This window comes from Peromyscus eremicus, chromosome 8a (assembly GCF_949786415.1).
Source record: "Peromyscus eremicus chromosome 8a, PerEre_H2_v1, whole genome shotgun sequence".
NCBI lineage: Eukaryota > Metazoa > Chordata > Mammalia > Rodentia > Cricetidae > Peromyscus > Peromyscus eremicus.
In genome coordinates, this window is record NC_081423.1 from 84,434,750 (window position 1) to 84,462,245 (window position 27,496).

Here is a 27,496-nt window from a genome sequence, read left to right on the forward strand (position 1 = left end):
GAGCTGGGGAAATAGTCACAGGCAGGTGCTATGTCTCTCCAATTACAAAGAAAAAGAGCAAGGACTTGAAGCTGGGCGGCGGTGGCGCACACCTTTAATCCCAGCACTAGAGAGGCAGAGCCAGGCAGATCTCTTTTAGTTCCGAGGCCAGCCTGGTCTACAAAGCGAGATCCAGGACAGGCACCAAAACGACATGGAGAAACCCTGTCTCAAAAAAAAAAAAAAAAAAAAAAAAGTAAGGACTTGAACCCAACTGCAAACTCTGACAAGGTCTCTTCGCTAAGGTCTACAATTCTGCATGAATTAAATCAAAGGTTGTTCTTTGAATCTGGCCAACAGCAAGTGATGAATGAGTTCTCTTCTCAGCCGCTCTATTAAGCCACTTAAAATGAACGAACGCTCTATGACTACTACTACCACCACTATTGCGCGCGCGCGCGCGCACGCACGCACACACACACACACACACACACACACACACACACACACACACACACAGAGAGAACCCTGGGTCCCTCCCCTTTTTGAACTTGTATGTGACCATGAGTGTATATGCCATAGAATGCATGTGGAGGCCGGAAGACAACTTTGTGGAGTTGGGTCTCCTTCCCTTTTATGTGGGTTCCAGGATTCCAACCTGAGTCACCAGGCTTGTGCACCAAGGGCCCTTCCTTACCTGGGCCACCTCACCAGCATGGATCCCTCCTTAGAGCACACTGTACTTGCACTGTACTTCTGGATGACTTCTCAGGGTAAGAAGAGTGGGGAAAGAGAGAAGCAGGCAATCTAAAGAGAGGCTGAACTCAGCAGGCACACCCCCCTCTACATTTCAGACCCTTCATTTGGGGACACTAAAGCACGCACAAACCTGAGACATGAATGATGGTTAAAAAAATTTGGGTTTATTGTTTTTGCTAAACAATACTAAAAAAAAAAAAGTTTTTTCCATTTTGAAGGCAGGGCTTGAATTATTTAATTTTGATCCATTTATTTAATTAAAAGAAAAAAAAAGGGGGGGAAAAGAGATCATGGCCAAAAAAAATTAGCCCCACCCTACCCCCAAAGCTCTAGCCAGTCACATGAGCATCACCCACGTCCCACTCAGTGCCTGATATTCAGGTGGTGGCACTCTGCCCCATGAGACTGCCCTGGAGGTGCAGGGGCAACAAGTACCAGTTTCGGCTCTCAGCAGGTTAGTCAAACCAGGCAAACTGGGGGCTCAAGTCCAGAAATTCTTTCCAGGTTTCTGCCCATTGGCTGAGCATATACAAACTGTCATTAGCTTGTAAGATTTCGGGGGTCGGAGGGGGCAGAAGAGCAGGAGGATGGGAGGAGAGAAACTAGAGGATATTCAAGCTTTTCCTGGGCTAGAGGCTCTGGACATAGACTTAAGAAGGTCAGGGTAGATCGAGTCCAGGTTTCTTAGAAGAGAAAATCAGCCCAGAGGAGAAGAGCTGAGATGTGCCATGCCAGCCAGTCCCTCCTGCAGAGGCACAGGGAAGGGGCGGCCGACTCCCAGTGGACAGTGAGAGTTGTCTAGTACCATGAAGACAAAGGCAGAGGGAGTCCTGAGGCTGGGACCAAATGTGAGACAGGTACACACAGTCAAAGACCAGAAAGCCCTCAGGACCCTAGGTCAAATCCCGTCTGCACACTGGCTCTGCAGGGCTGCAGGAGGGCCTCACTGTGAACTAAGTCAAGTTAATCGTCGGGCTCTGGGTGGGAGAAAGGACAACACATTTTTGTTTTCAGAGGGATGAGGTGGGAAGAGTGGCCATGATCTAGTAAAAAGAGACCTGCAAGAAGCAGAAATACTTAGAGAACATTTTAATATATATTTCCATATATATATTTAAAGTTAAGAAAAATAAAACTAATTCAAGCCATGCCCTGTGCAAAAAAAAAAAAAAAAAAAGTCAAGAAAAAAAATGAAAAATGTAAAGTGAGACCTCTGTCTTCTGCTCTGGTCTCAACTTCAGAATCACAGTCAGCTTGTTACTTTTATTTTGGAAGAAAAGATGTAAAAGTTTCTTTCAATCATTCAGAAGGCAAGTATATCCACTTAGAAAAACAGAATGGCAGAACAGACTAGGAAAGGAAAGTCACAGGTGAAGGGCAGTGGGAAGGAATTTGCAAAAATAAAACTAACAAGATGACTGTTCCAGAAGGGGCTGTGAAAAGGACATGGTGGGCCGAAGTCCGTTAGTCAAGTAATGATTCAACTTTTAAATTATTCTCTTGTTCTTTTTTTGTTGGGTGTTTGTTCAAGTCTAGGTTTTTTTGAAACACTGGCTCTTTCATAAGAGTCAGCAGGAAATATAGGATCCCTTCCCTCCCCCGGCCTGCCTCCGCCGAAGCCACCACCACCATCTCTGTGGCTGGATGCTGGAAGAGTCCTCCATGTTTGTGGACTCAGGATGACAGGGCAGCCTCCTTCTGTGGTTGTTGGGCCTGTGAACGCTGCAGTATCTTTTGGCTTTCCACATCTCTAAAATGTTTTTCAACCTGCAAGAGACCAAGCAGCCGAGTCAGAAATGGAGAAGGGGAAGATCTCTTCCTGCACAATCTAAGCCAGCTTCACATGCCCAGGCCTGGCTGTCTGGCCCATGAGCTATGCAGTGGGCTTTGCCCTTGCTGCTGTCTACCAGCCTCCTCACCTGCAAGGTAGGCTGGCAGGACCCTCTTATTTCAGCCACACTGTGGCAGCTGAGCTAAAACTGGCTTAATATTGTAGCTATAAACTAACACATAATAAAGTAAGGGTTGATTATTACTACCAAAATTCCCCTTTCCTTTCTAACAATGTTAGATTTTGTTTTTATTTTTAATTATGTGTAGTTGTGTGTGTGCATGTGGGGATGTATGTGCACACTGAGTGGAGAGTGCTGGTGCCATAGGTCTTGGATCCACTGGAATTTAGAATACAAACAGTTGTGAGCTCCCTTACATAAATGCTGAGAACAGAACTCAGGTCCTCTAGAAGAGCAGCAAGTGCTCTCAACTGCTGAGCCGGCTCTTCAGCCCCTTCTTTTTTTTTTTTTTTTTTTGGTTTTTTTTTTGGTTTTTTTTTTGGTTTTTTCAAGACAGGGTTTCTCTGTGTAGCTTTGCGCCTTTCCTGGGACTCACTTGGTAGCCCAGGCTGGCCTCGAACTCACAGAGATCCGCCTACCTCTGCCTCCCGAGTGCTGGGATTAAAGGCGTGCGCCACCACCGCCCGGCTTTCAGCCCCTTCTTTCTGACAGAAATGCAGAATAAAAAGCTAATGGAGAGGAAAATCAGTCCTGTTATACTTTATAGATCCACAACAGTGTGGGCCTGAGGGATGGTTCAGCAATTAAGAACACTTGTTTTTGCATAGGATGTGGGTTCAATTCCCAGCATCTACGTGGCAACTCACAGCCAGCCATTGTTCCAGTTCCAGATGATCCAATGCCTTCTTTTGACCTCTATCAGAGCCACGCATGCACATGGTACACAGACAAACTCATACACACACACCATCCCCTAGCTGGATTTTTGCTTTTTCTACAACTGTTATACTTTAGAAAGTAAGGTAGAACCTATACTTTTTGTTTGGTTGTTTTGTTTGTTTGTTTTTTGTTTTTGTTTTTTTTTTTTGGAGACAGGGTTTCTCTGTGTAGTCCTGGCTGTCCTGGAACTCACTGTAGACCAGGCTGGCCTCAAACTCAGAGATCTGCTGCCTCAGCCTCCCTATTGCTGGGATTAAAGGTGTGTAGCACCATTCATTACCCATCGAACCTACAGTTAAGAACCTGCCTAGCAGCCGGGCATTGGTGGCACACACCTTTAATCCCAACACCCGAGAGGCAGAGCCAGGCAGATCTCTGTGAGTTCAAGGCCAGCCTGGGCTACAGAGTAAGTTCCAGGAAAGGTTCCAAAGCTACACAGAGAAACCCTGTCTCCCAAAAAAAAAAAAAAAAAAAAAAAAAAAAAAAGAACCTGGGTGGGTGGTGATGCAGGTCTTTAATCCCAGCACTTAGAAGGCAGAGGCAGGCAGATTTCTATGAGTTCAAGGCCAGCCTGGTCTACAGAGCGAGATCCAGGACACCCAGGGCAACACAGAGAAACTCTGTCTTGAAAAACCAAACCAAACCAAACCCACCTGGAGCTGAGAGGAACAGCTCAAAGCCTATCCCATTGAATGGTCTAATTCTAAGTCACGTGGTGAAAGACAGGGCTGACTGCTTACTCTATCCCACACCACCAATGTTCCTAGCCCCACATCGTTCAAGACACAGCCGCAGAGGGGCAGAGGCAGGACTTCTAGGCGACATCACGACTGCAGGAGCACCAATGTCTTGCTCTGGTGAGGACAAGGAACCCTACTCTCTGAGAGCCCCATGGCTCCTGTACTTACTATTTTTCGTACATGGCTCAGTGCGCTCCCCTCTTTGCCTTTACAATTTTCCACTTGATATGGGGGTGTGATAACAACTTCTTCCATGACTACGATGTTTTTTTCTTGCCATTTACAGTCTTTAATGCTGGAAGGAAAAGAATATAAGTGAATGTGACATCCTGGGGACATCCCATACCTCCCATCTAGTGAAGAACTAACTTTAGAGACAGGCATGGTGGTACATATCTTTAATCCCAGCACTCAGGAGGCAGAGGCAGGTGGATTTTTGAGTTTGAGGCCAGCCTGGTCTACAGGTCTTGAAAATAAAAATAATGAAAAAAACCCTACTTTCAGTAGGCTGACCTCGAGTTCCCAGCTCACTACTCAGCCAGAGAGAAGCTAACAAACATCCTCTGGGCATCGCTAGACAGGAAAGCAATGACACTAATGTACAGTCTCCTACAGAGAGCCAGAACTGTTAGTCTGGACCATCAGGGGCTTGGAGAACCACAGAACATTTGGTGGCAGCCTCAGAAGTTCAAGCCAAATTACAAACGAACAAGCAGACCTAGGCTGCTAGACCTGGTGTAGTGGCCTGGAGAGGCATGGGAGTGGCAGACGCTTGGCTTTCTATCCAGGGTCACATCATAAACAGCTATGGAACTGGCCAACATGTGACAGTATACAAGGGGCAGACCCACCCGCCCCTGGCCTAGGGAGAAATACCACTTCTAGAAGTGTACAGAGATCTGTACTTTGCCTCCACCCAGCCCCTACCCTCAACCCTGCAAGCTGCATTCCAACTGGCCCCACTCAATTACCAGACAGCCAGACACCTGCCACACAGGAAACTCCATTTGAGTTCACACATGGGGGAATCCCAGGGCAGCTGATACTACTCCACGAGTTCCTTCACATACCTGGAAATGCTCAGATACACCCGGCCCCAGACAGCTCTACTGCCAGCTGCCATCTGTGCACCAGACCCTGGGTGGCTAAACAGGGTAACAGAAGGCTGCAGGGGGGTTGAGGTGGGTGTCAAATGTTCCAGGTTTTCAGCAGATAGGGAAGCTAGTAGCGAGTTTGACTTCTGCTGTGACAATATGTGTTTCAGGAGGAGGTAAGAAGGTAGCCTTCTGTTCTTCCTAACTCCCTGTGTTTGTCCCAAGGCCCAACTAGGGAAAGTGATACAACTTCCCTTAATACAATCACAGGGTTTAGAGGAAGGGACAGCAACAACAACAAACAAGAAGCTAGACAGGAGCTCTACATCACGGGTTACTATTACCAGGGCCCCTGACCAGACAATCCAACCCAAACAAACTTCTACAGACAAGAAACTCAAAGGACTCAGGATCACATGATTCTACTGTGCAAAGGCAGCTCCAAGTGCCGTATCTCTGGATGCCAGTGTGCTGCCAATATGCCACCCAGCTTCCCTGGTACACTTTCAGGAAGACAACCACCCAGAAGCTTTCATCAGACGAACAGCCAGCCAGTATCAGCTCTAGGAAAAGGAATCCCTCTGCTCCCACAACTCACGTCTTGTGAATGGTCTGGAAGAGCTGCTGGCCCTCCAGGGAGACGCCAGCGCTGATTGCATAGGCCTGGCTCAGCTTCTCCTCCTTCTCCGTCCGTGCTTTGCTGGCAAGCTAGGGTGAGGGAGAGGAAAGACTCAGTAAAGCATTCCCCTTCACTCTTTCCAACTCAGGACCTTCAAACTAAGGAAGCAGGTCAGAAAAGACTGCTCAAGTCAACGTGATTAGAAATCCAGTGAAACAACCAACCCCCAAATACAGAATCTAAACAGCTACTGTGTGCAGTTCCCTGCAAACACCCTCTTTTCCTTTTTCCTGAGGCCTCCTATGTGCCAGACATGTACTGTACTACCTAAGAGATTCAGCCTGAAGGGCACACGAAAAGAGACCACCACCCTGTAAACAGGAGACAGCTCCAGTGAAAAGGACATGGTGACCTGTAGTATGACAGGGTGGGGATGGCTATGGGAAATGATGGCTGGAGATAAACACAGTGCATACATGTCTACTTAAAGAAGATAAAGTACATTCATCCACTACTGTGCTGAAGCCTCCGCTGTAGAAACAAATGTGCCACCTTCACAGACAAAGAATTGAGGCACAGATCTTGGCAATCAAGGCTCAGCCTGTCCAGCACCATATGTTCACCTAACAGCCAAGTCTAAAGCACACCTGATCTACCTTCACCTGAGCTGAGGACAGCCCGTGCCCAATCTGCCCTCAGAAAAAGGAATGGCCTCGTGCCTGCTCCTTCACTGCCCCCTGGTGGACCAATCACAAACTGATAAAAGGAAAGTCTAGTAAAATCTGGTGGTCTAAAATGTTCAGAATCCTTCTGGCAAGGGTGGGTCAACCTGTATTGTCCCTCACTTTATACTAGTGCTTGCTAGAAAAATTGAGTAGGAGACAAAACAAATGTGTACTACAAGGCAGTCAAGAAAAACAGGAGGATAATGCCCCTGAAAAGCAAGAGAACGATCTAAAAGATTTTTCAGTTCCATGAACACAAACATAATGAAGCTGCAGCACACTAAATACACACACACACACACACACACACACACACACACACACACACACACACACAGAGCACTCATAAATACTTAGTGAACACAGACAGGCCGGCCTACACATGCTGTCATTTCAGCCTCTCCAGAGAAAAGCAGAAAGCATGACGACCTCTCCTGTGCTCTGAAGGCAGAGCTCACCTGGACTTCAGACACGGACAGACACAAATATGGCGGCAGTGTACTAATGATCTTGCAGGCCTGGCTGCTCTTCTGGCCCCATCAGGCTACAACTATACAGAGGAATCAATGTACTCTGAGCAAGGCAATCCCAGCTAAAGTGAGAAAGCCCTGGTACTTGGAAACCCTGAGTTTCTACGGAAAGAGAACTGCTGGTGTGTATTTTAAGCAACAAGCAGTGCTTTTTCAGGAACCAAGAAAACCCTGGTAACCAACCACGAGGGGTTTCCTTGTGTCTTGCTTTCCAAACAAGGTCTCAGAAAATGAAGTCTCCAAAGAAAGAAGGATAAACCAGAGGGCAGTGGCACCTCTGGGAGCTGCTGATGGCCAGGCAAGAGCTCCTTCACTGAGCTATGCCTCACCTCCTGGACAATGGACTCAACTACTCTGCTCTATAGGACCTGCAACTAAGCTCTAGGCACCTCCAGCCATCAGTTTACAAGCTGCGTTTTCAAGTCAATCTAAAAAAGACTAGGAATTTGCCTTCACCACAAAGTTGTACAATGGGGTCAGTTTCTCTCACAGATGCCCCAACAAGGCTGAGGCTACAGCGTAGTTGGTCTAGTGCTTGCCCGGCAAATATGAGGCACTAGGTTGATGCACAGCATTGCAGGAACTAGGGAATGGTGACAAAGGCCTGTAATGGCAGTAGGATGAAAAGCCCAAGCTCATTCTAACAATACAGCAAGTTCCAGGGTAGCCTGGGATAGATCTGTGAGATCCTCTCTCAAAAAAACCCAACCAAGCCAGGCATAGTAGTGAATGCCTTTCATCCCAGCATTCGAGAGGCAGAGGCAGAGGTAGGCAGATCTCTGTGAGTTCGAGGCCAGCCTGATCTACAGAGTAAGTTCCAGGACAGCCAGGGCTACACAGAGAAACTCTGTCTCAGAAAAGAGAGAGACAGAGACAGAGACAGAGAAACCCTGTCTTGAAAACAAACTAAAAATCCAGAACTAATCAGGCATAAAAAGACTGTTTCCCAGGCTGGAGAAATGGCTCAGTGGTTCAGAGCACTCACTGCTCTTCAAGATGACCCAGGTTCAATTCCCAGCATGCACATGGCAGCTCACAACTGTCTGTAATTCCAGGGAATCTGGTACCCTCACATTGACACACATGCAGGCAAAATACCAATGCACATAAAAATAAATAAAACATTTTTAAAAAAGAGAGAGAAGAGATTGTTCCCACGAAAACAATGAACATGTGTCTCCTCTCCCCAAAACTGTGAGTCAGAGAAAGACAGACATCACCACCTTGATCTTCTCTTTATCAGGAGTAAACTCACACAGAACACGGATCAGTCTTCTTCCGTAAAGCAAATGCCCATCACTCTCTCACCTCCACTGTTTACCAATGAACCTGCATATGCCCATGCTACTGTAAACTGATGATATGCTCCAGTTATTCCAAATTAGCAAACTTAAGGTCCTTGACTGAAGACCAGAGAGAACTAATAATAGCTATCCCCAGGGGCAAAGATGCCAAATGCCTCTCTTGGGCTTGATAGGGTTTTTAGTACATTAAAAAAAAATTCATTGACTATCATCTACCCTATCTTATTATCAATGCTAGCTACTGGCTTTGCTACCAATCAAAACAAGCACTAACCAGTCAGCACCTCAAAAAATAAAAAGCACTCAAGTTTAAAAGCACACCAGGTTCAGGCAAACTCCAAGCATAAACCCACAAGTACTTGTCACTAATAGTATGAGACTTAACTCAAACCATGCACCTGACAACCTGTACTTGGTCCCCACTCCCCCACCCCCTTCACATTCCCACTGAAAACAAAGTAACTTCTACAAACCAGAGCTTCCTTCTGAGGCTACTTTATAAGTAGCATCTTGATGTGGGCAAAGGGAAAAAAACAGATGAGCGTGTGATACCAAACAAAGCACATCAATAGTAAGTGGCTCTGGGCTGGCAAGATGGCTCAGTAGGTAAAAAAGTGCTTGCTGCCACCACCAGTGACCTGAGTTCAATCCCCAAAACCCACAAGGTGGAAGGAGAACCAGCTCCTGCAAACTGTCCTCTGACTTTCACATGCATGCACATGTGCACACATATGCACACAAAACATGTAAAAAATTAAAATATTTATATTAACTAGCTCCTAGCCAAGTGATGTAATCAACACCAGAACACAGTCCTTTGTGTACTCAGTGACATGTTGGGAAAAGGAAGACTGTAAAGAAAACCCAAGCAGTATGTACTTCATCTTGTAGCCAGCTGAGCCATCTTATTTCCACACAGCCAAGAAAGCACAGGTGCTGTGGGGACTCCAGAGGGATTGGAGTCCCTACTGCAAACATTTAACAGACTGAGACAGCTGAAGGGACAAGAGGAGCAGAGCCCAGGAAGGAAGAAACCTGCTAACGTGACCTACTGACTTCACCACGTCACTCTCAGCTTGCCTTCCCTCTGTATTTGGGTCTTGGAAGCAGCTGCCCTTGCAGAAGGGTTAGGAAGCAATGCAGCTGCTGTCTGAAATGGCTGCTGTTGCCTGCAAGCCTGGTGTGGACAAGGGGCAGACCAGAGTAGCTAAGAACAACTATCATCCTAAGAACCCTTACTCCTGGCTCTTTCAGATCTGAAGCATGTTCTTAGGATCCCCACCCCCCTTAAATTTAATTGTTGTTTTGTTTTTGATTTTTGGTTTTTCAAGACAGGGTTTCTCTGTGTAGCCTCGACTCTCCTGGAACTTGCTCTGTAGACCAGGCTGACCTTGGACTCACAGAAATCTGCCTGCCTCTGCCTCCCGAGTGCAGGGATTACAGGTGTGCGTCACCACTCAGGCAAATTTAACTGATTTTTATGTGTATGGGTGTTTTGCCTGCATGTTTATGTTTGTGTACAAGGAGCATGCCCAGTGCTCAGAGGCCAGTTGAGGGTGTCAGATGCCCTGAGACTGGAGTTCCAGGCAACTGTGAGCTGCCATGTAGGTACTGGGAATGAACATAGGTCCTCTAGATGAGCAGCCAATGTTGACCACTAAGCCACCCTCCAGCCCCTCGGAAGCCCTTAGAATGCAGGGTTTCAGTACACATCACTCAGGCTGGCCTAGAACTTGCAAGCCTCCTGCTTGCTTGAGTGGTGCGGATTACAGAACTGTACTACTAAACCCTCTGGAAAATCCTCAGTCTTAGCTAGCAACAAGCAAGCTCTCAAAGACACTTTCCAAATATCAATACTCCACATCTCTGTTTCCCAGCGGACAGTTCCAGTAAATATGACTCTGGGCCAGGTGTAGTGACATGTACCTGTGGACCCCAGCTTTGTGGGAGGAAGGTTGAAGTGGTGTCACTTGAGCCTAAGAGTCCAAGGCCAGGCTGGGCAACATGGCAAGACCCAATCTATTTAAAATGTGTGCAAGCAATCAAGAGGGAGGGAAGGAAAAAAGGAAGGAGGGAGGGGAGAAAAAGATCTCCTTACAATCCTGGACAGCTGGAAACTAAAAACTACAGTTCCCCGTGTGAAGTTGTGTCCCAGAATACATAATGCTGAATCGAACGGGAATGGGAGAGCCAAAGTGCCTGGTGGTGAACACTAAAACTCTAAGATCTAACTCTGAATGAGAGTTGGTGCCAGGCTATGCACCAAGACATAATAAAACACTTAATATTCAAATAATCCGATGAAATAGGGACTAAAACTACTTCTATTTGATAGATGAAAAAAACGAAGGCACAGATGACAAGAAAATTGACCCAAATTACCAAATTAGGGTCTAGATTTGAACCTGGGCAGGCTGGTTCCAGAACATTCTATTTTTTCCGGTGCTGGAGACAGGCTGAGGGCGTCACACATGCTGGTAGAATGCTCTGCCAATGACACAAACTCCCTGCCCCGAGCACGTGCTCTTGACCACTATATTCTACCTAGCGGTTTCACCATCAAGACTTAACTCAGGGCTAGTGAGCCAGAGCGCTCAGTGGGTAAAAGCACTTGTCACCCCGTTGGACGAACTGTGTGGAAGAACACAGCAACTCCCTCAAGTTGTCCTCCCATGTCCACATAAGTACTGAGTGCTCCAAATACATGCATACAAATAAAAAAAAAAAACATGCCAGGCAGATCTCTGTGTTCGAAGTCAGCCTGGTCTACATGAGAGAGATCCAGGACAGGCACCAAAACTACACAGAGAAACCCTGTCTCAAAAAACTAAAAATAGGGCTGGAGAGATGGCTCAGAGGTTAAGAGCACTGACTACTCGTCCAGAGGTCCTGAGTTCAATTCCCAGCACCCACATGGTGGCTCACAACCATCTGTAATGAGATCTGGCACCCTCTTTTGTATACATAATAAATAAATAATTCTTTTAAAAAAAAAAAAACTAAAAATAAACAAATAAATAAATAAGCACACTTATTTTAAAAAGAAAAATGAAATCTAGCCTAAACTTTAAAACAGATAAAAAGGAAAACAAAGGAAGAAAAAGAGTGAACTCTAAGCACACTTGCAGTCCCAGCACTTGGGAAGTTAGGGCAGCAGTGTTGTGCATTCCAAGTCAGCTTGGCTACAGAGTAAGATCTGTCTCAAAAACCAACAAAACACGAGAGTGAAATCCAAGGCTGGCTAGAGTTTCAATCTCCAGGATCAACATGGTAGGAGCAGAAAACCGAACCCTTTCACCTCCACACGTGCACACACCCCCTAAAATATGAAATAAATTCCTAAAATGCAAAATTTTTTAAAGTCTAAATTACTATTGAAAATAATGATAAATTTGAATACATAAGATATCTAGGTACCAGCAAGATGGCTAAGAGAATCAAAGTGCTCGCTGCGAAAACCTGATGACCTGAGCTTGATCCCTGAAATCCATGATGGAGGGAAATGCCCCAGAAGTTGTACTCTGACTCTATACCTACAATCACACACACAAATGCCATACACACAATATTAGTAAAGATAAAATATTCTAGCCAGGCAGACGTGGCACACACCTTTAATCTCAGCACTTGCGAGGCAGAGGCAGGTGGATCTCTGAGTTCGAGGCCAGCCTGGGCTACAGAGTGAGTTCTAGGACAGTCAGTAATAGACACAGAGAAACGCTGTCTGGAAAAACAAACAAAAATAAAGTATTCTGCTTGAATGTGGTAGAGCACGCCTGTAGCCGCAGCACTCAGGAGGCAGAGGCAGGTGGATCTCTGTGAGTTCAAGGCCAGCCTGGTCTACAGAGCGAGTTCTAGGACAGCCAAGGAAGTTAGACAGAGAAACCCTATCCAGACAAACAAACAAAAATTATGAAAAGAGAAACTAGAGTTGAGTGCAATTAATCTCACTACTTAAAAAAAGGCTGTGAATCATATTAAGAGCCAGGATGCACTGAGCAACAAAGTGATCCAATCTTAAAAATAAGGTGTCTCAGCCGGGCAGTGGTACACGCCTTTAATCCCAGCACTCAGAAGGCAGAAGGAGGCAGGTCTCTGTGAGTTCAAAGCCAGTCTGGCCTGGTCTACAGAGCAAGTTCTAGGGACAGCCATGGCTGTTACACAGAGAAACCCTGTCTCGAGAACAAACAAAAATGTATCTATAATCCTCTTTTTTTGTTGTTGTTGTTGTTTTTGTTTTTGTTTTTGGTAGACCAGGCTGGCCTTGAACTCACAGAGATCCGCCTGGCTCTGCCTCCCAAGTGCTGGGATTAAAGGCGAGTGCCACCACTGCCCTGCCCTCTATAATCCTTTTAGCTGAACTACTGAACTAATGGATTCTGGGGAGGGACAGTAAAATTGCCTTCAGTTGTGTATCAAATGATGAACTCACCAGACCCATCAACAGTCCCAAACTACAGGAATGAGAAGACAGAAGGTTGGGGTGAGAATAGAATACTGTATACATAACATAAAGGAAAATGTCAAACAACAAATTAATAAAACAAGAAAAGAATTTTACAGAGTCCAAGATGATGCCAAGAAAAGCCCTACAAACACAGCAGTCCACTTAGGAAAAGTAATAAATGGGGTAAGGGTGTTCTTGTAAGATCCAGTTGCCTACAAGCCTCTTTTCTGCAATCCAAGAGAACTTCCATGACTTCACAGTCAGCCAGGTCTACAAAACAAGACCTTGTTGGAACCCCTGAGTAAGGCTGCTGACGACACTCTTCCCTCTGCAGTGCACTCAATAACTTGCTTTCTTTTAAATAAACAAAATGTCTGTGAAGAAGCATTTCAAAGACACTGAGTCTGTGACAGAAAGCCATTTCTTTCAGCTGACAAGAACAGGTACATCCCTCAGAACCACCTTCTTTCTTGAAGCTCCAGGACCAGAGCAAGGCAGGTCCAAGAGGAGCCTCCTGACCGTAACGTTCAGATGCATTAAGTGCTTCACTGTAATGAAATCACTACAAATCCAAGTTGCTAGAGGATACTGTAAAATCCGGACTGCAATCACAGGATAGGCAATCAGATTTCAGTCAGTCAATATAGATTACAGGCAGAATTTTATCTTCAATTAGTTTAAAACAAAAATATCATGTCAGCAAAGCCAATCGTTTTTGTCATCTGTAATTATATCATAAAACACTCACAGCTGTAAGAAACCACTGCAGCTCCTGAGTATTGACAGTAATTTCTGAGTCCTACGATTCTGAAACCATGGTTTGTTGTCAAAAACCTACCCTGTGTCTGTCAGAGAGAGAAACCCAACTTGAATGCAAACTGAAACTGACCTCAACAATTTCTCTCAGAGACCTCTGCTCAAACACAGCCATCTCACAATGCGACCATTCAAGCTCTGTGAGGAGGTCAGGACAGCAGGTGAGCTCCAGAGCACCGGACAGATAGTAGACATTATTTTAACATTATGGAGCCGGGCGGTGGTGGCGCACGCCTTTAATCCCAGCACTCGGGAGGCAGAGGCAGGCGGATCTCTGTGAGTTCGAGGCCAGCCTGGGCTACCAAGTGAGTTCCAGGAAAGGCGCAAAGCTACACAGAGAAACCCTGTCTTGAAAAAAAAAAAAAAAAAAAAAAAAACATTATGGGCACAGAGAAGCCGGCTTGTGGGCTATTTCTAAAAAAGCTATCTAATCCAGTCCTTCCTTTAGCCAATGAGCTCACTGCTTCTCCCTCCCCCTTTCCTTATACGTCTTATTGCATGCTTGAGATATACAGTATGTTATTTAAAAAAGGACCACTCCAGTGGCTAGGTTCACATATCCAAACCCACTTGGTGGTGCACAGCTGTAATCCTGGCCGTCAGACAGCTAACGCAGGACAACCACGAGTCCCAAGCCAGTGTTCTGTGCTTCCTCCCCCAGAAAACAGACACCGGCTTTTAACAGTCCTTCTCCAATGCCTCCTGTTTAGCTCAGTGACAGACAAGATAGACGAGTTGAGCAATGTCATTTGTTTGCTTAGGTCACATATGAGGAGCCTCTACTAAGAAGCTCATTATGCCAAGGGTCCATGAATCACAACTAGGAGCCAAATCCAGCCAACTACCTACCTGAGATAAATTTTACTGGAGCACAATCACAGCCATCTGACTGGAGTCTACAAAGGGAACACTGACTAGTATTTAATACAGGATGGTCCACAAAGCCTACAAGAGTGACTGCCTGATTCTTTACAGGAAAATGAGTGTTGCCCCCTTTCCTATGCTGTTATTCCCACTCACTCTTGTTACCATGGATCTCACCAAGTTAATGTACCTGAGAGGGACAGCGCGCTTAGCATGTTCAAAGGCCTGGATTCAATTTCCAGAATACCTCTCAAAAATGCTACCGTCCCTCAATACTCCCAACAAATGTGAGATTCCTCAGGGCAAGGTAAATGTCCTAATCTTCCTGACATTTCCCAGTACCTGAAAAGGAGGAAGAACAAGAGAGAAGGTAGACAGAACCAATCACAAAGCTAACAGGTCCCAGCAGTTAAATGATTTATACAGTCACTCAATTCCTTAGCAGTTCTTCAGGGCAAGATACACACATCTAATGCCAGCACCTGGGAGGCTGAGGCAGCAGGATGGTGAGCTGGAGGATGGCTCGGCTTTAAGAGACTCGTGTCCCCACCTAAAAAGAAGAACACAGTTCTTCAAGCATTCCACATTCTACCGCGCCATACTTTTGGTATAGTATGTGGATCCTTTCACTTTCCATCTCCAGAGCAATTTCTGGCATTTCCCTAAGCTAGCCTAGAAATTCTAGTGCTAGGATGAACTACATCACCTGTTCTTTGCCAGAAACCTAAGCCAACAGAACATCCTCTCAACACTGGAAGCACTACCACCACTGGCGCCACCATAAAATCCAACCTTTGAACTACCACCTCTGGGTCAGAGAGGTGACTGCAATACTTTATGGCCCAACTCTGTCAATCACAGTGGCTCCCAATTTGTCTTTTCCTGTGGACAGTGGTTCTTCGTCACACCCTATGATGCTGAGAAGGCCCCTTGGTAATTAATGGCCTAAGGAGGGCCATGGAGTTAGCTGGCTGCCATGCACTGTAGGCCAGGCTGAGTTCCAAGCTCTCTTCTGGAGCAATGGCTCCTCTACCACCCTTCTGTCAGGGTGACTCTAAAGTCTGAATGACAAAAAACTGACCTTCAAAGAACCAGTGGTTCTTTCGTTTTTCAAGACAGGGTTTCTCTATGTAGCCCAGACTGTCCTGGAACTCTCTCTGTAGACCAGGCTGGCCTCAAACTCACAGAGATCCACCTGCTTTAATCCCAAATGCTGAGATTAAAGGTGTGTGCTGCCACAGCTGGGCTAAACCAGTGTTTCTTAAACGGCAGTCAATCTCTACCTGCTTGACACTTAACATGCCCCTTGCCATTTAGCAGCACAGAACTCTTTCTCTCCACTTCCCAACTGCATCTCAAGATATATCCATGACAGCGTCTCCCAGAACCAGGTACATATCCTATTGGTAGACTCACACCTAGGACTGCAACCCTGAATAACACTCTAAAAATTATGGCCTCTAGGAGCCAGAAAAGTTGTATCCCTTCTCACATAGACCAAACACACATACAAAGAGATAGGTGTCTATGTGTGTGCTTGCGTCATATGTGGAAGGCCCATGGACTTGATCCCAAACACTGGCATAAAAATACACACTCACGCCGGGCGGCGGTGGTGCACACCTTTAATCCCAGCACTCGCGAGGCAGAGGCAGGAGGATCTCTGTGAGTTCGAGGCAAGCCTGGGCTACAGAGTGAGTTCCAGGAAAGGCGCAGAGCTACACAGAGAAACCCTGCCTCGAAAAAACAAAAACAACAACAACAACAAAATACTCCTAACTAAACAGAGGGTGACCAGGGACAGTACCTGTGACTCTACTTGGTATTAACAGCATACCTTAACACATTAGTGTCAAGATATAGTAAAGGGGCAGGGCTGGAGAGATGGCTCAGCGGTTAAGAGCACTGGCTGCTCTTCCAGAGGATCAGGGTTCAATTCCCAGCACCCACATAGCAGCTCACACCTGTCTGTAACTCCAGTTCCACACAGACATACATACAGGCAAAACACCAATGACCATAAAATAAAAATAGACTATATAATTAAAAAGATATACTAAAGGGAACTGCTAATGGGCTAGGTTCACAAATAGGTCACAGTCTAGTAACTATCAACCACCCAGGAATTTACTCAAACTTGGGAATTTAACCATCAAATCACCAGAAAATTCTAAGATTATGTTGAATCTTAGCTGTGAAGCTGGTAAAAATTCAAATAAAAATTAAGACAATTTGCCCTTCATTGTGATAACATACTTAAAGTTTCTTTTTTAAAAATCTGTATTTTCCATATTCTCGGCTTTGTCCCCACCACCAGACCTAGCTCCAGATTCCACGTTTATTCACTCCACACCATCACCGGGGCCGATAAGCAACCTGAAACTCTTCTCTTCTGGTTCTCTTGGTCACTCACTGATGACTGGTCATGAAAACGGGTCTGAAATAGAGCTGAAAAGGCTGACAAACCAGTCAGGGAGGTGAATCCGAAACTGCTCTATTACCCATGGATTTCCATTTCCCATTTGCTTCTTTTTCCTGCATCCGTAACATCTGTAGAAAGTATTTTCTAACACGCCAAGATGTTAAGAGATTTACATCAAATGTAACGCACTGGATATATCAAATTTCCAGGCATGTACAATCTGTAGCCCATGGGCTGCACGTGTCCCAGGACAGATATAAAGTGGCCCCAACACATATGGAGATGATGTCATATCACAATGTCAAAAGGTTGGACACCTGACATCAACACATACGCTGGCCTTGGCTGGGTCAAGTCTCTCAAGAATTCCACAGGCTTTTGGAAAAGCACAGCTGCCTAGGTTCTCTAGTGCTCACTCTGACCTCCAGTACTCGGGTAATTGTTGGATGAACTATGTCGAGTGATAACACTGTCCAAAAATCCCTGCTAGCTCTAGTCACCAAAGAAAAAAGTCTCTATCCTTTATGCAGTATTTGTGGTAGCCAGTACAAACGCGATACTCTTCCCTCTTGGATAATCCTCAATCTCTAACTGAATGACGATAACATCATTGCTCTTAGCCATCTTCCCTTTGACACACAGTTCCCTTTCCTTGGTCCCAACATCCAATTTGGGAGACCAAAACCTGGTGCTGCGGTGTATACCTATAATCTTATCACTGAGAGGATGAGCCAGGAAGATTATGAATTCCAGGCCAGACCATCTTAGGCTACACCGGAAACTGTACCAAGAGGGTGGTGGATGAGAAGGCTAGAGATGTAGCATTCATGAAGCTGTATATTTGACTCTCCAGCACCCCTAAATCAGGCAGGGTGGCATATACCTGAAATGCTAGCACTTGGAAGATAGAGGCTGGAGAACCAGAAGTTTGTTTTCTTTTTTTTTTTTTGGTGTGTGTGTAAGACAGGGTTTCCTCTGTGTAGCTTTGGAGCCTGTCCTGGAACTCAATCTGTAGACCAGGCTGGCCTCAAACTCAGAGATCCCCCTGCCTCTGCCTCCCGAGTGCTGGGATTAAAGGTGTGCGCCACCACCGCCCGGCTTGAGGACCAGTTTGAGAGTCATCCTCAACTATATAGTGGGTTGGAGGCCAATCTGGATTACATGAAATCCTGCCATTGAAAAAAAAAGCTAGGCAGTAGTGGCACACACCTATAATCTGGAGCAGAGGCAGCCAGACCTCTGAATTTGAGGCCAGCCTGGTCTACAGAACAAGTTCCAGGACAGCCAGTACACAGAGAAACCCTGTCTCAACAATACAAAAAACAAAGAGAGAAAACAATAATGAGCTACAATGGTGAATAATCTGGACTTCATTTACAACTGGCTTTGGTATGTTCTTGTACTTTTATTTGAAAGATTCTACCAGGAAATTCTGAACACTGTAACGGTACAATATTACCACAGAGAAGATAAAATTACATTCAAAGAGGAGTCACTCAGCAGTCCAGCACTTGCCCAGCATTCTCTCGGCCCTAAATTCAAACTCCATTCCCCCTCAACCCTCAAGGACATTCAAGACGTCTACCTTCTACAATTCCACTGTCATCTCAAAACTTCCTCTTCTATCCCACTGTTAAGGCTAGACGGAAGGTCTAGTGACCTGCTAATCTAAAGCAAACTGGCTCATTTCCCGAAGTCGTTAGTGTATACCTCTCTAATTGAGCTATTATTAAGTATTTCCTTTGAAAGTTCACCTCTTCCATTTCCTGCTGGGTTTGTACAAACAGCTATCTGGTTTACATCAACAGGTTGACTTAGGTAGAGAGAACTTACTATATCAGCAAGATGAGCCAGCATACCAGAGGATCTCCCACTGAAGTCGTTAAGTGCAAAACAGCACTCTGCTTCCCAGACTATAAATTCCTGACGCCCTGCACCGCACCAGTTTTCTTCCAGCTTCTCAGAGAACATCAGTTCCTTCCACATGCTAAACAACCCTCTAACATCAGGAAACTCCAAGCCCCAAGTGCTCTTAGAAATGAGACAAATTTGGGGAAGGCGCGATAGTGGGGATCAAAATCAGTGTATTTCGGAGTGTGATAGCACACATTCAGCTTGAGAGACAGAGGTAGGAGGAGCTCTATGAATTCAAGGCTTGATCTACATAGCAAGCTCCAGGCCAACCAGAAATAAACTAAAAGCCAGGCAGTGGTGGCGCACGCCTTTAAACCCAGCACTCGAGAGGCAGAGACAGGTGGATCTCTGTGAGTCTGAGGCCAGCCTGGTCTACAGAGCGAGTTCCAGGACAGGCTCCAAAGCTACACAGGGATACCCTGTCTCAAAAAAATAGAAAATAAAATAAAATAAAATAAAAACAAGCCGGGCAGTGGAGGCACACACCTTTAATCCCAGCACTCGGGAGACAGAAGCAGGTGGATCTCTGTGAGTCTGAGGCCAGCCTGGTCTACAAAGTGAGTTCCAGGACAGCTAGGGCTGTTAACAAAGAGAAACCTTGTCCCGAAAAACCAAAAAATAAAATAAAATAAAAACAGCAGTGCCTTGTGCATGCTAGGCAAGCATTCTACCTCTGAGCTACACGCTCAGTCCAAGAACTTTTCATGTCACTCAAGCAACATGGAACAGCCACTCAGACTGTTTTCAGTAACACCCCAGCAGGCAGTCCTATCTGAGTCAGTCTCCAAGGAGGAAAGGCAAAGTATCCTGCAAGGTCCGTTTGAAAAGAAAGCAGACCATTCATTCATAAACATCTACAAATGAAGAATGAATGAGTTCAGAGACAACCAAACCCCTCAACTAATTTCAGTTCCTGACTTCTCTTCCCAGCATATCTTCTCCAAAATAGGCAAGCCAACTGTACAGGTCTAAGAAAGAGTTCTAGCCCAGCAGTGGTGGCGCTCGCCTTTAATCCTAGTACTTGAAAGGCAGAGGCAGGCAGACCTCTGTGAGTTCAAGGCCAGCCTGGTCTATAGAGCGAGTTCCAGGACAGCCAAGGCTACACAGAGAAACCCTGTCTCAAAAAAAAAAAGAGTTCTGGTGCTCCCCAAGCTAGAAATTCTTGCTGCTTTTTTATAAAAGTGGGTAAACAACCGGTTTTAACAATGCTGGTAAATAATTAAGACTAACCAGCAAAGTCTAGTGGTGACGCATGCCTACAATCTCAGCACTTGGGAGGTGAAGGCTCAGAAGTTCAAGGTCATCCTGAGCTAGAGTGAGCTTGAGGACAACCTGGGACCCATGAAATTCCATCTCAAAAGATTAAAATAAATTAAAAAAACAAACAAACCCACAACACTGAATAGTAGAAAGCCAAAACTAAAAGCAAAGCTAATCCACAAACTAACCTAAGCAAGAGCTGCTACAATTTAAGGTTAAATACCAAAAAAATTCTTCCTTGTAATAGTGCATGTATGTTTATGTGCTCAAAGATTTGTTTCTCAGAAGTTCCCACATAATAGTACCACACACTCCCACCCTTCTAAATGGTGGTACTTGGTCATAAGGACAGGAATCTCTTTTATCTTTTTATTCTTTAGTATCTTTTGAGAAAAATCATCCCCTTTCCGATAATCATTACGATTTACTAAGGTCCAGGGGAGAGACATTTCATAAATACAGAAGGTAACAGCTGCAGATCTAACACCCTGGGAATAAATCACTTCAATCACATCTTTTAAAATTTCATGTGCTATAACGGAAGGCCACCCAAAGAGCTCCAATATTCTGACAGGAAGCATCTGACTAAGCCAGGGTTTTAAACATCTACAAGCTTCAAAAACTGGGACAGCCAGAATGTAACTATCCTTGAGATGAAACCTAAGACCCTTCCAAACCCGTCCTTAACCATGACTTAAAAAGAAAAAGAAAAAAGTGGCATTTCCCTGGAATCTGACAAGAGAACTCCAGATCTCACTCACGTAACTCCACTCACTACCTTCTACTGCGCTGCTGCAGCTGTCCAAGTGTTTCCCTGCTTTGCCGAACTGCAGCAAACACGCCATTCCCTCAAGAGGCAAGAGAATATACATTATTACAAGACTCCTCTACAGGGAAAAACTTCCACACCAAGCCAATCCCAGACAGCTGCTACTAAACTGGTCATAACTCACCCCCAACAAGTCGTCCATTAAGCACCTACTCTGTGCAATACATTCAATGGTGAACCTACGTGTACTCAATGGTAGAGTGCTTGGCTAACACACAAGAACCTGGCACTAAAATAAAAAAATCACCAGTATTGCTTTAAAAAAAATAAAAGTGAACCTAACCAAGTTTGACAAAACAAATATTTGACAGTAAGTAACATAAAACTCTTAATTACAAAAAGGCTACACGGCCGGGCGGTGGTGGTGCATGCCTTTAATCCCAGCACTCAGGAGGCAGAGCCAGGCGGATCTCTGTGAGTTCGAGGCCAGCCTGGGCTACCAAGTGAGTCCCAGGAAAGGCGCAAAGCTACACAGAGAAACCCTGTCTCAAAAAAACAAAAAAACAAAACAAAACAAAACAAAAACAAAAAGGCTACACATATAAGTAACTTTGGGGCACAGTGTACCTAGGACACATCACTCTGTACCTGCTGTCCAACTGTGAAACAAAAGTACCTCCTTTACTCTCAAAAAATGTCCACCTGTACTCTAAGCTATTAGGTGAGAAGGACAAGCTATTTGGAGAAGGACCAGGGCAGACAGACTGCTTTAGGCCGACTGATCAGAGGCTCCTTGAACAGATGCTGCTTTATTTAGTCCTGATAGTTAGGTTCCCAGATATTCCGGAAGAAGAGCATTCCAAGTGGAGGAGACAGGACAGGCTCTGGCAAGGCGAGATGGGTGGGTATCACTCCTGATCAACATTTTCTTTGACTAACTGAGGAGTCAAAAGATGTGACTTGAGGTTCCCATAAATCAACATGGACATGCAAGATTAAAATATCTTAAACATCTGAGAGGTGTCAAACCTCAAAATTAAATATGAAGACAAAAAAAGCCCAATGCAATGTCTTTCAAAGGTTTTTTGTTTTGTTTTGTTTGTTTCTGGGTTTTTTTTTTTTTGTTTTATAAGGGCTTTTGTTTGTTTGTTTGTTTGTTTGTTTTTGAGACCAGGTTTTTCTATGTAGTCCTGGCTGTCCTAGAACTCGCTTTGTAGACCAGGCTGGCCTCAAACTCACGGAGATCTATCTGCCTCTGCCTCCCAAGCGCTGGGATTAAAGGTGTGAGCCACCACATCTGTGTTATGGCTTTAAAATTTTTAAGTCATGAATCTCATTAAAGTCTGAAACACTCCTAAATCTTCACCCATTGTACAAATACCCATATCACATAACTCCAGATCAGTGGACAATACCCCTTACAAACCCCACCACCACCAAAAATTAACACATGGACTCTAGGTCTAAAAAAGGATGAGAGGCCGGGCGGTGGTGGCGCACGCCTTTAATTCCAGCACTCGGGAGGCAGAGCCAGGCGGATCTCTGTGAGTTCGAGGCCAGCCTGGACTACCAAGTGAGTTCCAGGAAAGGCGCAAAGTTACACAGAGAAACCCTGTCTCGGAAAAACAAAAAACAAACAAAAAACAAACAAACAAACAAAAAAAAAAAAAAAAAGGATGAGAGCTGGGCAGTGGTGGTGGTGCATGCTTTTAATCCCAGCACTCAGGAGGCAGAGGCAATCAGATCTCTGTTAGTTCAAGGCCAGCCTGGTCTACATAGAGAAACCCAGTCTTAAGAAACCAAAAAAAAAAAAGAAAAGAAAAGAAAAAAAGAAAAAGAAAAAAGGGGGAGGGTGAAGGGGAAAGAGGGAAGATAGATCAGTTGAAGTGCTTGGCACACAAACAGGAGACCATAATTTCAATTCCTAGGACCCAAGTAAAAGGCTGGCTGACGTAGTTTTGGACTATCTGCTCTGAGGAGGAAAGACATACAGAACCCTGGAGTTCTCTAGCCAGCCAGCCTGGCTGAATCAGTGAGTGCCAGTTCAATTAGACCCTGTCTGAATAAGTAAACGAAGAAGTGAAAGAGGAAGAAGTCCCATGTCAACCTCTATTCACCCGAGTCCCCTTTATAAAGGCAAAGGCAAGCTCTCAACTCTATCTGAGTATGAAGATTAGGCTAGGTAAGGGCTGGAGAGATGCTTTCGTGGTTAAGAGCATTTGATGTTCTTCCAGAGGATGCAAGCACCTGCATCAGATGGCTCACAGCCGCTGTCACTCCAATTCCAGGGGATCCGACGCCCTCTCCTGGCCTCTTCAGTCACTTCAACACATACAGCACACACATACACAGAATAGGCTGGACATGATGACGCACGCCTTTAATCCAAACACTTGAGAGGCAGAGGCAGGTGGATCTCTGTGAGTACAGGGCCAGCTTGCTCTATATTAACAAGTTTCAAGCCAAGCAGCGATACATAGTGAAACCCTGTCTCAAAATAATGAATAAACAAGTCAATAAATAAATAAATTATTATTATTTGAATGTACTATTATAATTTGTATACTGTTCCAATCTAGAATTTGCTATGTAAACCAGACTGGCCTTGAATTTGCTGCAATCCTCTTGCCTCTGCATCCTGCATGCAAGGATTACAACCACGCCCAACTTTCAAGATACATGTATTTTTTCCCTTTGTGACAAGGTCTCATGTATTCCAGGCTGGCCTCAAACTCATTCGGTAGCTGAGGATGACCTTCAACTTCTGAACCTCCTGTGTCTATCTCCCAAGTGCTAAGATTGCAGGCATGCACCACCAAAGATATTAAGGTGCAACAAAGATATTCAGAAATAAAGGGGAAAAAAACTATACAAATATACATTAGAAAAGATACCAAGCCAGGTATAGTGATGCTCACTCATAATTTTAGCACTTAAGAGGCAGTCAGAAATATCTGAGTTCCAAATCATTATTACTAAGTCTACATAACAAGTTCAAGGCCAGTCTAGGCTACATGAGACCCTGTCTCATATAAACCAAAGGAAGGCTGGGGAAGGAGCTCAGCTGGTGAAGTGCTTATGTAGCATGCAGGAGGACCTGTGTTTGATCCCCATCATCACAGACACTACTTACGGTAAAACATGTCTATAATCCCAGCACTTAGGAGGCAAAGTCAGGAAAATCTGAAGTTCAAAGTCATCCTTGGCTATATATTAAGTTCAAGGTTAGCATGGGATATATGAGAACCTGTCTCAAAAGGGAAAAAAGAGAAAGCAGTCCCTGCCCCACCCAAGAAAAAAACAGAATAAGCAATGTATATATCACCGAAAGTCAAAGAGACCCCTTTCCCAAAATTTTAGTTAGAATTGTTCTTGGAATCCTTACCTTACTAACATTGAGTGAAGCTAGGGGAGGAGGGGTTTCTGTTCGATCATTAATTATTTCCACTTCTGAAACATACTGTAAATTTATAAGCAAGATGTCTGCGTGGTTGGGTTTTCCACTGGAAGAGGGACATTCTGGTGAGAAAATAAAGTTAAGGAAAATAGGACAAAGGCACATCGCACAAGAAGTATAGCAAAAAATGCAGACTGATAGAAGACAAGCAAGCCCCAGAGAAGTCCTTGCTCTCTTCAAAATCTCCCCCATTACCTTGCTTCTGCCCAAACACATAACCAAAAGATCTCAAGCTTTTCAAAGTCATCTACAGACAGAAACTGAAAGCCTTGGAAGGGTTTCTGTCACTTTCTCTCTATGGGTTTGATGGAGAGAAACACAGTTTTAATGCTGTGTATGCTGTTTGTCTTGAACTTAGAGCCACAAAGGGTCAGTGCTTTCACGTCTGAGTTAATACTCAGTGTCTCCCTGTATCTACAGAGCGCTTCTTACTCGCTTAGATTCCATGCTCTTCTTTCTTCAGTTTCTGTTCCCCACTTACAAGTTCCCATTTTTCAGAGGCAAAAACTACACTATTTGGGAAGGAAACTACCCAAAATGACACCTAGTTCATTCATCCATCCATTCATTCATTTCCCGACCATTTACTGAGATCCTTCTGTGTGCCAGGTAAAAGTAGAGTAAGTTTTCCTTTTAAGACTCTCCCAAATAAGCCACCAAAGAAAGAGGTTTTAGGTCAAGTATGATCTCTTGTTTTTAAAATAACACAAGATAAAAGGACTGTTCTTGCAATTCATTTATGAAGAAATCTTTCTGAGCCAGAAATCGACAACTCATCATTAAATTAATTAAAAGGCAGCAGACTTCTGTAAGAAACTTCATTTTAAAGACAGAGGCTACCTTCTCCTAAAAATAAATAAGTAAGTGGTAACTCAAGTAAGCCCACCTGTAGCTCAAATAAAGGGGGAAGTAGTGGTACATTTATTCCAACCAGGAAGTGTTTTGTTTTCCAGCAGTGAGTTTGCAGGAGCAATTCAGAAATCACTTTCACCCCAAGGGAGTAGGGCCACCTCCTCCATGCAGCTTAACATTGGTACTTTAAAAAAGGAGGGCATTACTATGGAAAACTGAGGACTTCCACGTATTGAACTGAACAGGAGCCCACACTGTCATACATAAACCCCCGAAAAACGTGGCAAGTCCTCTCTGGACCAGGATTCCAATTCCAACACCCCCTAAACAGCAATTTTCAAATGACTGAGCACCTCACAATCAGCACACACACCCCACACACACAATGACACCAAGCATACACGACTCTAACAAAATTAGCCACCAGTTCAGAATACAAAATCTGTCCTGCACTTCCTACCCCAAAAGTGGCAAGGGCCATTTGGTCACCATCCCACCGCCCTTTCTTGAACCAAATCAGACAGCCCACTCCTAAAGTCCATACCCTTGCCCTACCAGCAGCTCCTGACCCTACACACCCCTTCCCATAGCATTTTATCGCTCCCCAACTCCATCCGGGCTCCACTCCCCAGCCCCCTCCCCACCACTCCCCCCTCCCTTAATCACTGAGTCCCCTTAACACACCGTTCCCTCCCGAAAACCCACCCGCGTGTCAAGCCCCGCTCCACCCACCAACCCTCGGCAAGGGCCCAGCTCTCACAAGGGGTGGGAGACAAGGGTCCCCCAAGTGGACCGAAAGGCCCGCGGGAGGGGGAGGGGAACTCAGGGCCGTGCGCATGCGCCCGGGGCGACGCGGTAGCCGGTCGCCCCTAGGCCGAGAGGGCCCTAGCTGCCGCCGCCGTCCCCCCGCCCCCCACCACCGCACCTACACGCCGGCCCGGCCTCCGGGTCCACGCAGAGAAGGATACTTAGAGCCAGCATTTTGGACTGGTAGTCGAAGGCTACCACCTCGCCCTGCAGCCGCTGCTCCTGGCACGTCCGGCACGACACCTGGCTCCCAACGCTGAAATACTCGCCCGGAGGAGCCGCCATCTTGGGAGAGCAGCCGCGGCCGGCGGCGGCGGCGGCAGCAGCGGGCGAAAGCCGGGCCCCCAGCAAGCGCCGCGCCGCGACGCACGGGGCGTGCTGACGTCATGCGCCGGGGCGTGGTCTGGTGCTGGGTGGGGCGGGAGCCTAGGTGGAAGAGGGAACAGGAAATAAAGGGGAGTGTGAGTACGGTGGACATGTGTGGCCGCCGGTCTGCTGGGTTAAGTGCTTGCAGGGTTCTTTTGAAAGTTAAGAAAGTAAATAGACGTAAAGCATAAATAACCCTACGTGGAACGAAATGGAGAAAAGAGAGGCAACTGGAATCTCTGCTTAAGCCCACACCTTGCACAAAAACGTTTAATGAATGAACTCTATAAAATAGTCTCCTCAATTGCATACGAAGAACTAGAAGCTCAGAGGACTTAACTCACTCAAAATGATTACAACTAATTACAAAGTAATTATGCAAAAACATTAGCTGTAAAGTTAGGCAAACTAGAATCTGAGGCCATTTACCAAATAATGTGACCTTAAACAAATTAGCAAACTTGATTATGTTTCTTCAGTGGGATCTAAATACCACTTATTGAGCTTCCAGCAGCCCCGCAGGGCAGGAATCAATATCTTCATTTTACAGGTGAAGAAATGAAATCTTGAACTTGGAAGAGTCATACAACTGGTAAAGCCATGGTTTTGACTCCAAAGATGCTCTTGACTACTGGCCTATATTAGATAATAACACTTGCCTTATAAGGCAACTAGGAGGCTTAAGTGAGATAATGCATACATGCATGTCATACAGGAGCTAAATAAATAAGTTACCCCAGGATCACCTATCACCTTTGGGACCCAGAGCACTTCTGTCTCCCTGCATGCCCTCTCTCCCAGAAAGCCAGGTAAAAAAGAGGAACAGCTCTGGAATGTAGCTCAGTCATAGAGCACATACCCATTCTCAAGGCCTTGGGTTCAAGTCTCAGCACCACTAAAAACCAGGAAAAATAAAAAAGAGAGAAGGAAAGACGGGAACAAGGAATAGTCACAATGACAAAGGGCTTTGGAAGGGGTCTGCCGCCCCTCCCCCCAATAATATCCATCTTACATACAATGCTTTACTAACCTTATGAAGA

At 45.3% G+C, this 27,496-nt stretch overlaps 1 protein-coding gene across 1 annotated transcript; it reads right to left on the bottom strand.

The window, feature by feature from the left end:
* Nucleotides 1-880: 880 nt before the first annotated feature.
* Nucleotides 881-26,451, bottom strand: Lsm12 (LSM12 homolog). Its single transcript, XM_059271864.1, has 5 exons — nt 26,252-26,451; nt 24,360-24,493; nt 5,903-6,012; nt 4,379-4,505; nt 881-2,505 (listed from the first exon to the last, which is right to left on the bottom strand). Exons 1-5 carry the CDS (start codon nt 26,373-26,375, stop codon nt 2,413-2,415), a joined length of 588 nt encoding a protein of 195 aa, XP_059127847.1. The 5' UTR covers nt 26,376-26,451; the 3' UTR covers nt 881-2,412.
* Between the last annotated feature and the right edge of the window lie 1,045 nt (nt 26,452-27,496).

Coding starts and splice junctions, on each gene's coding strand:
- Lsm12 (XM_059271864.1), bottom strand. CDS start 26,375: ATGGCGGCTCCTCCGGGCGAGTATTTCAGCGTTGGGAGCCAGGTGTCG. Junction 6,013..24,359: donor CTTCACTCAATGTTAGTAAG/GTAAGGATTCCA, acceptor CCCTCACCCTAG/CTTGCCAGCAAAGCACGGAC. Junction 2,506..4,378: donor TGAGCCATGTACGAAAAATA/GTAAGTACAGGA, acceptor GGTCTCTTGCAG/GTTGAAAAACATTTTAGAGA.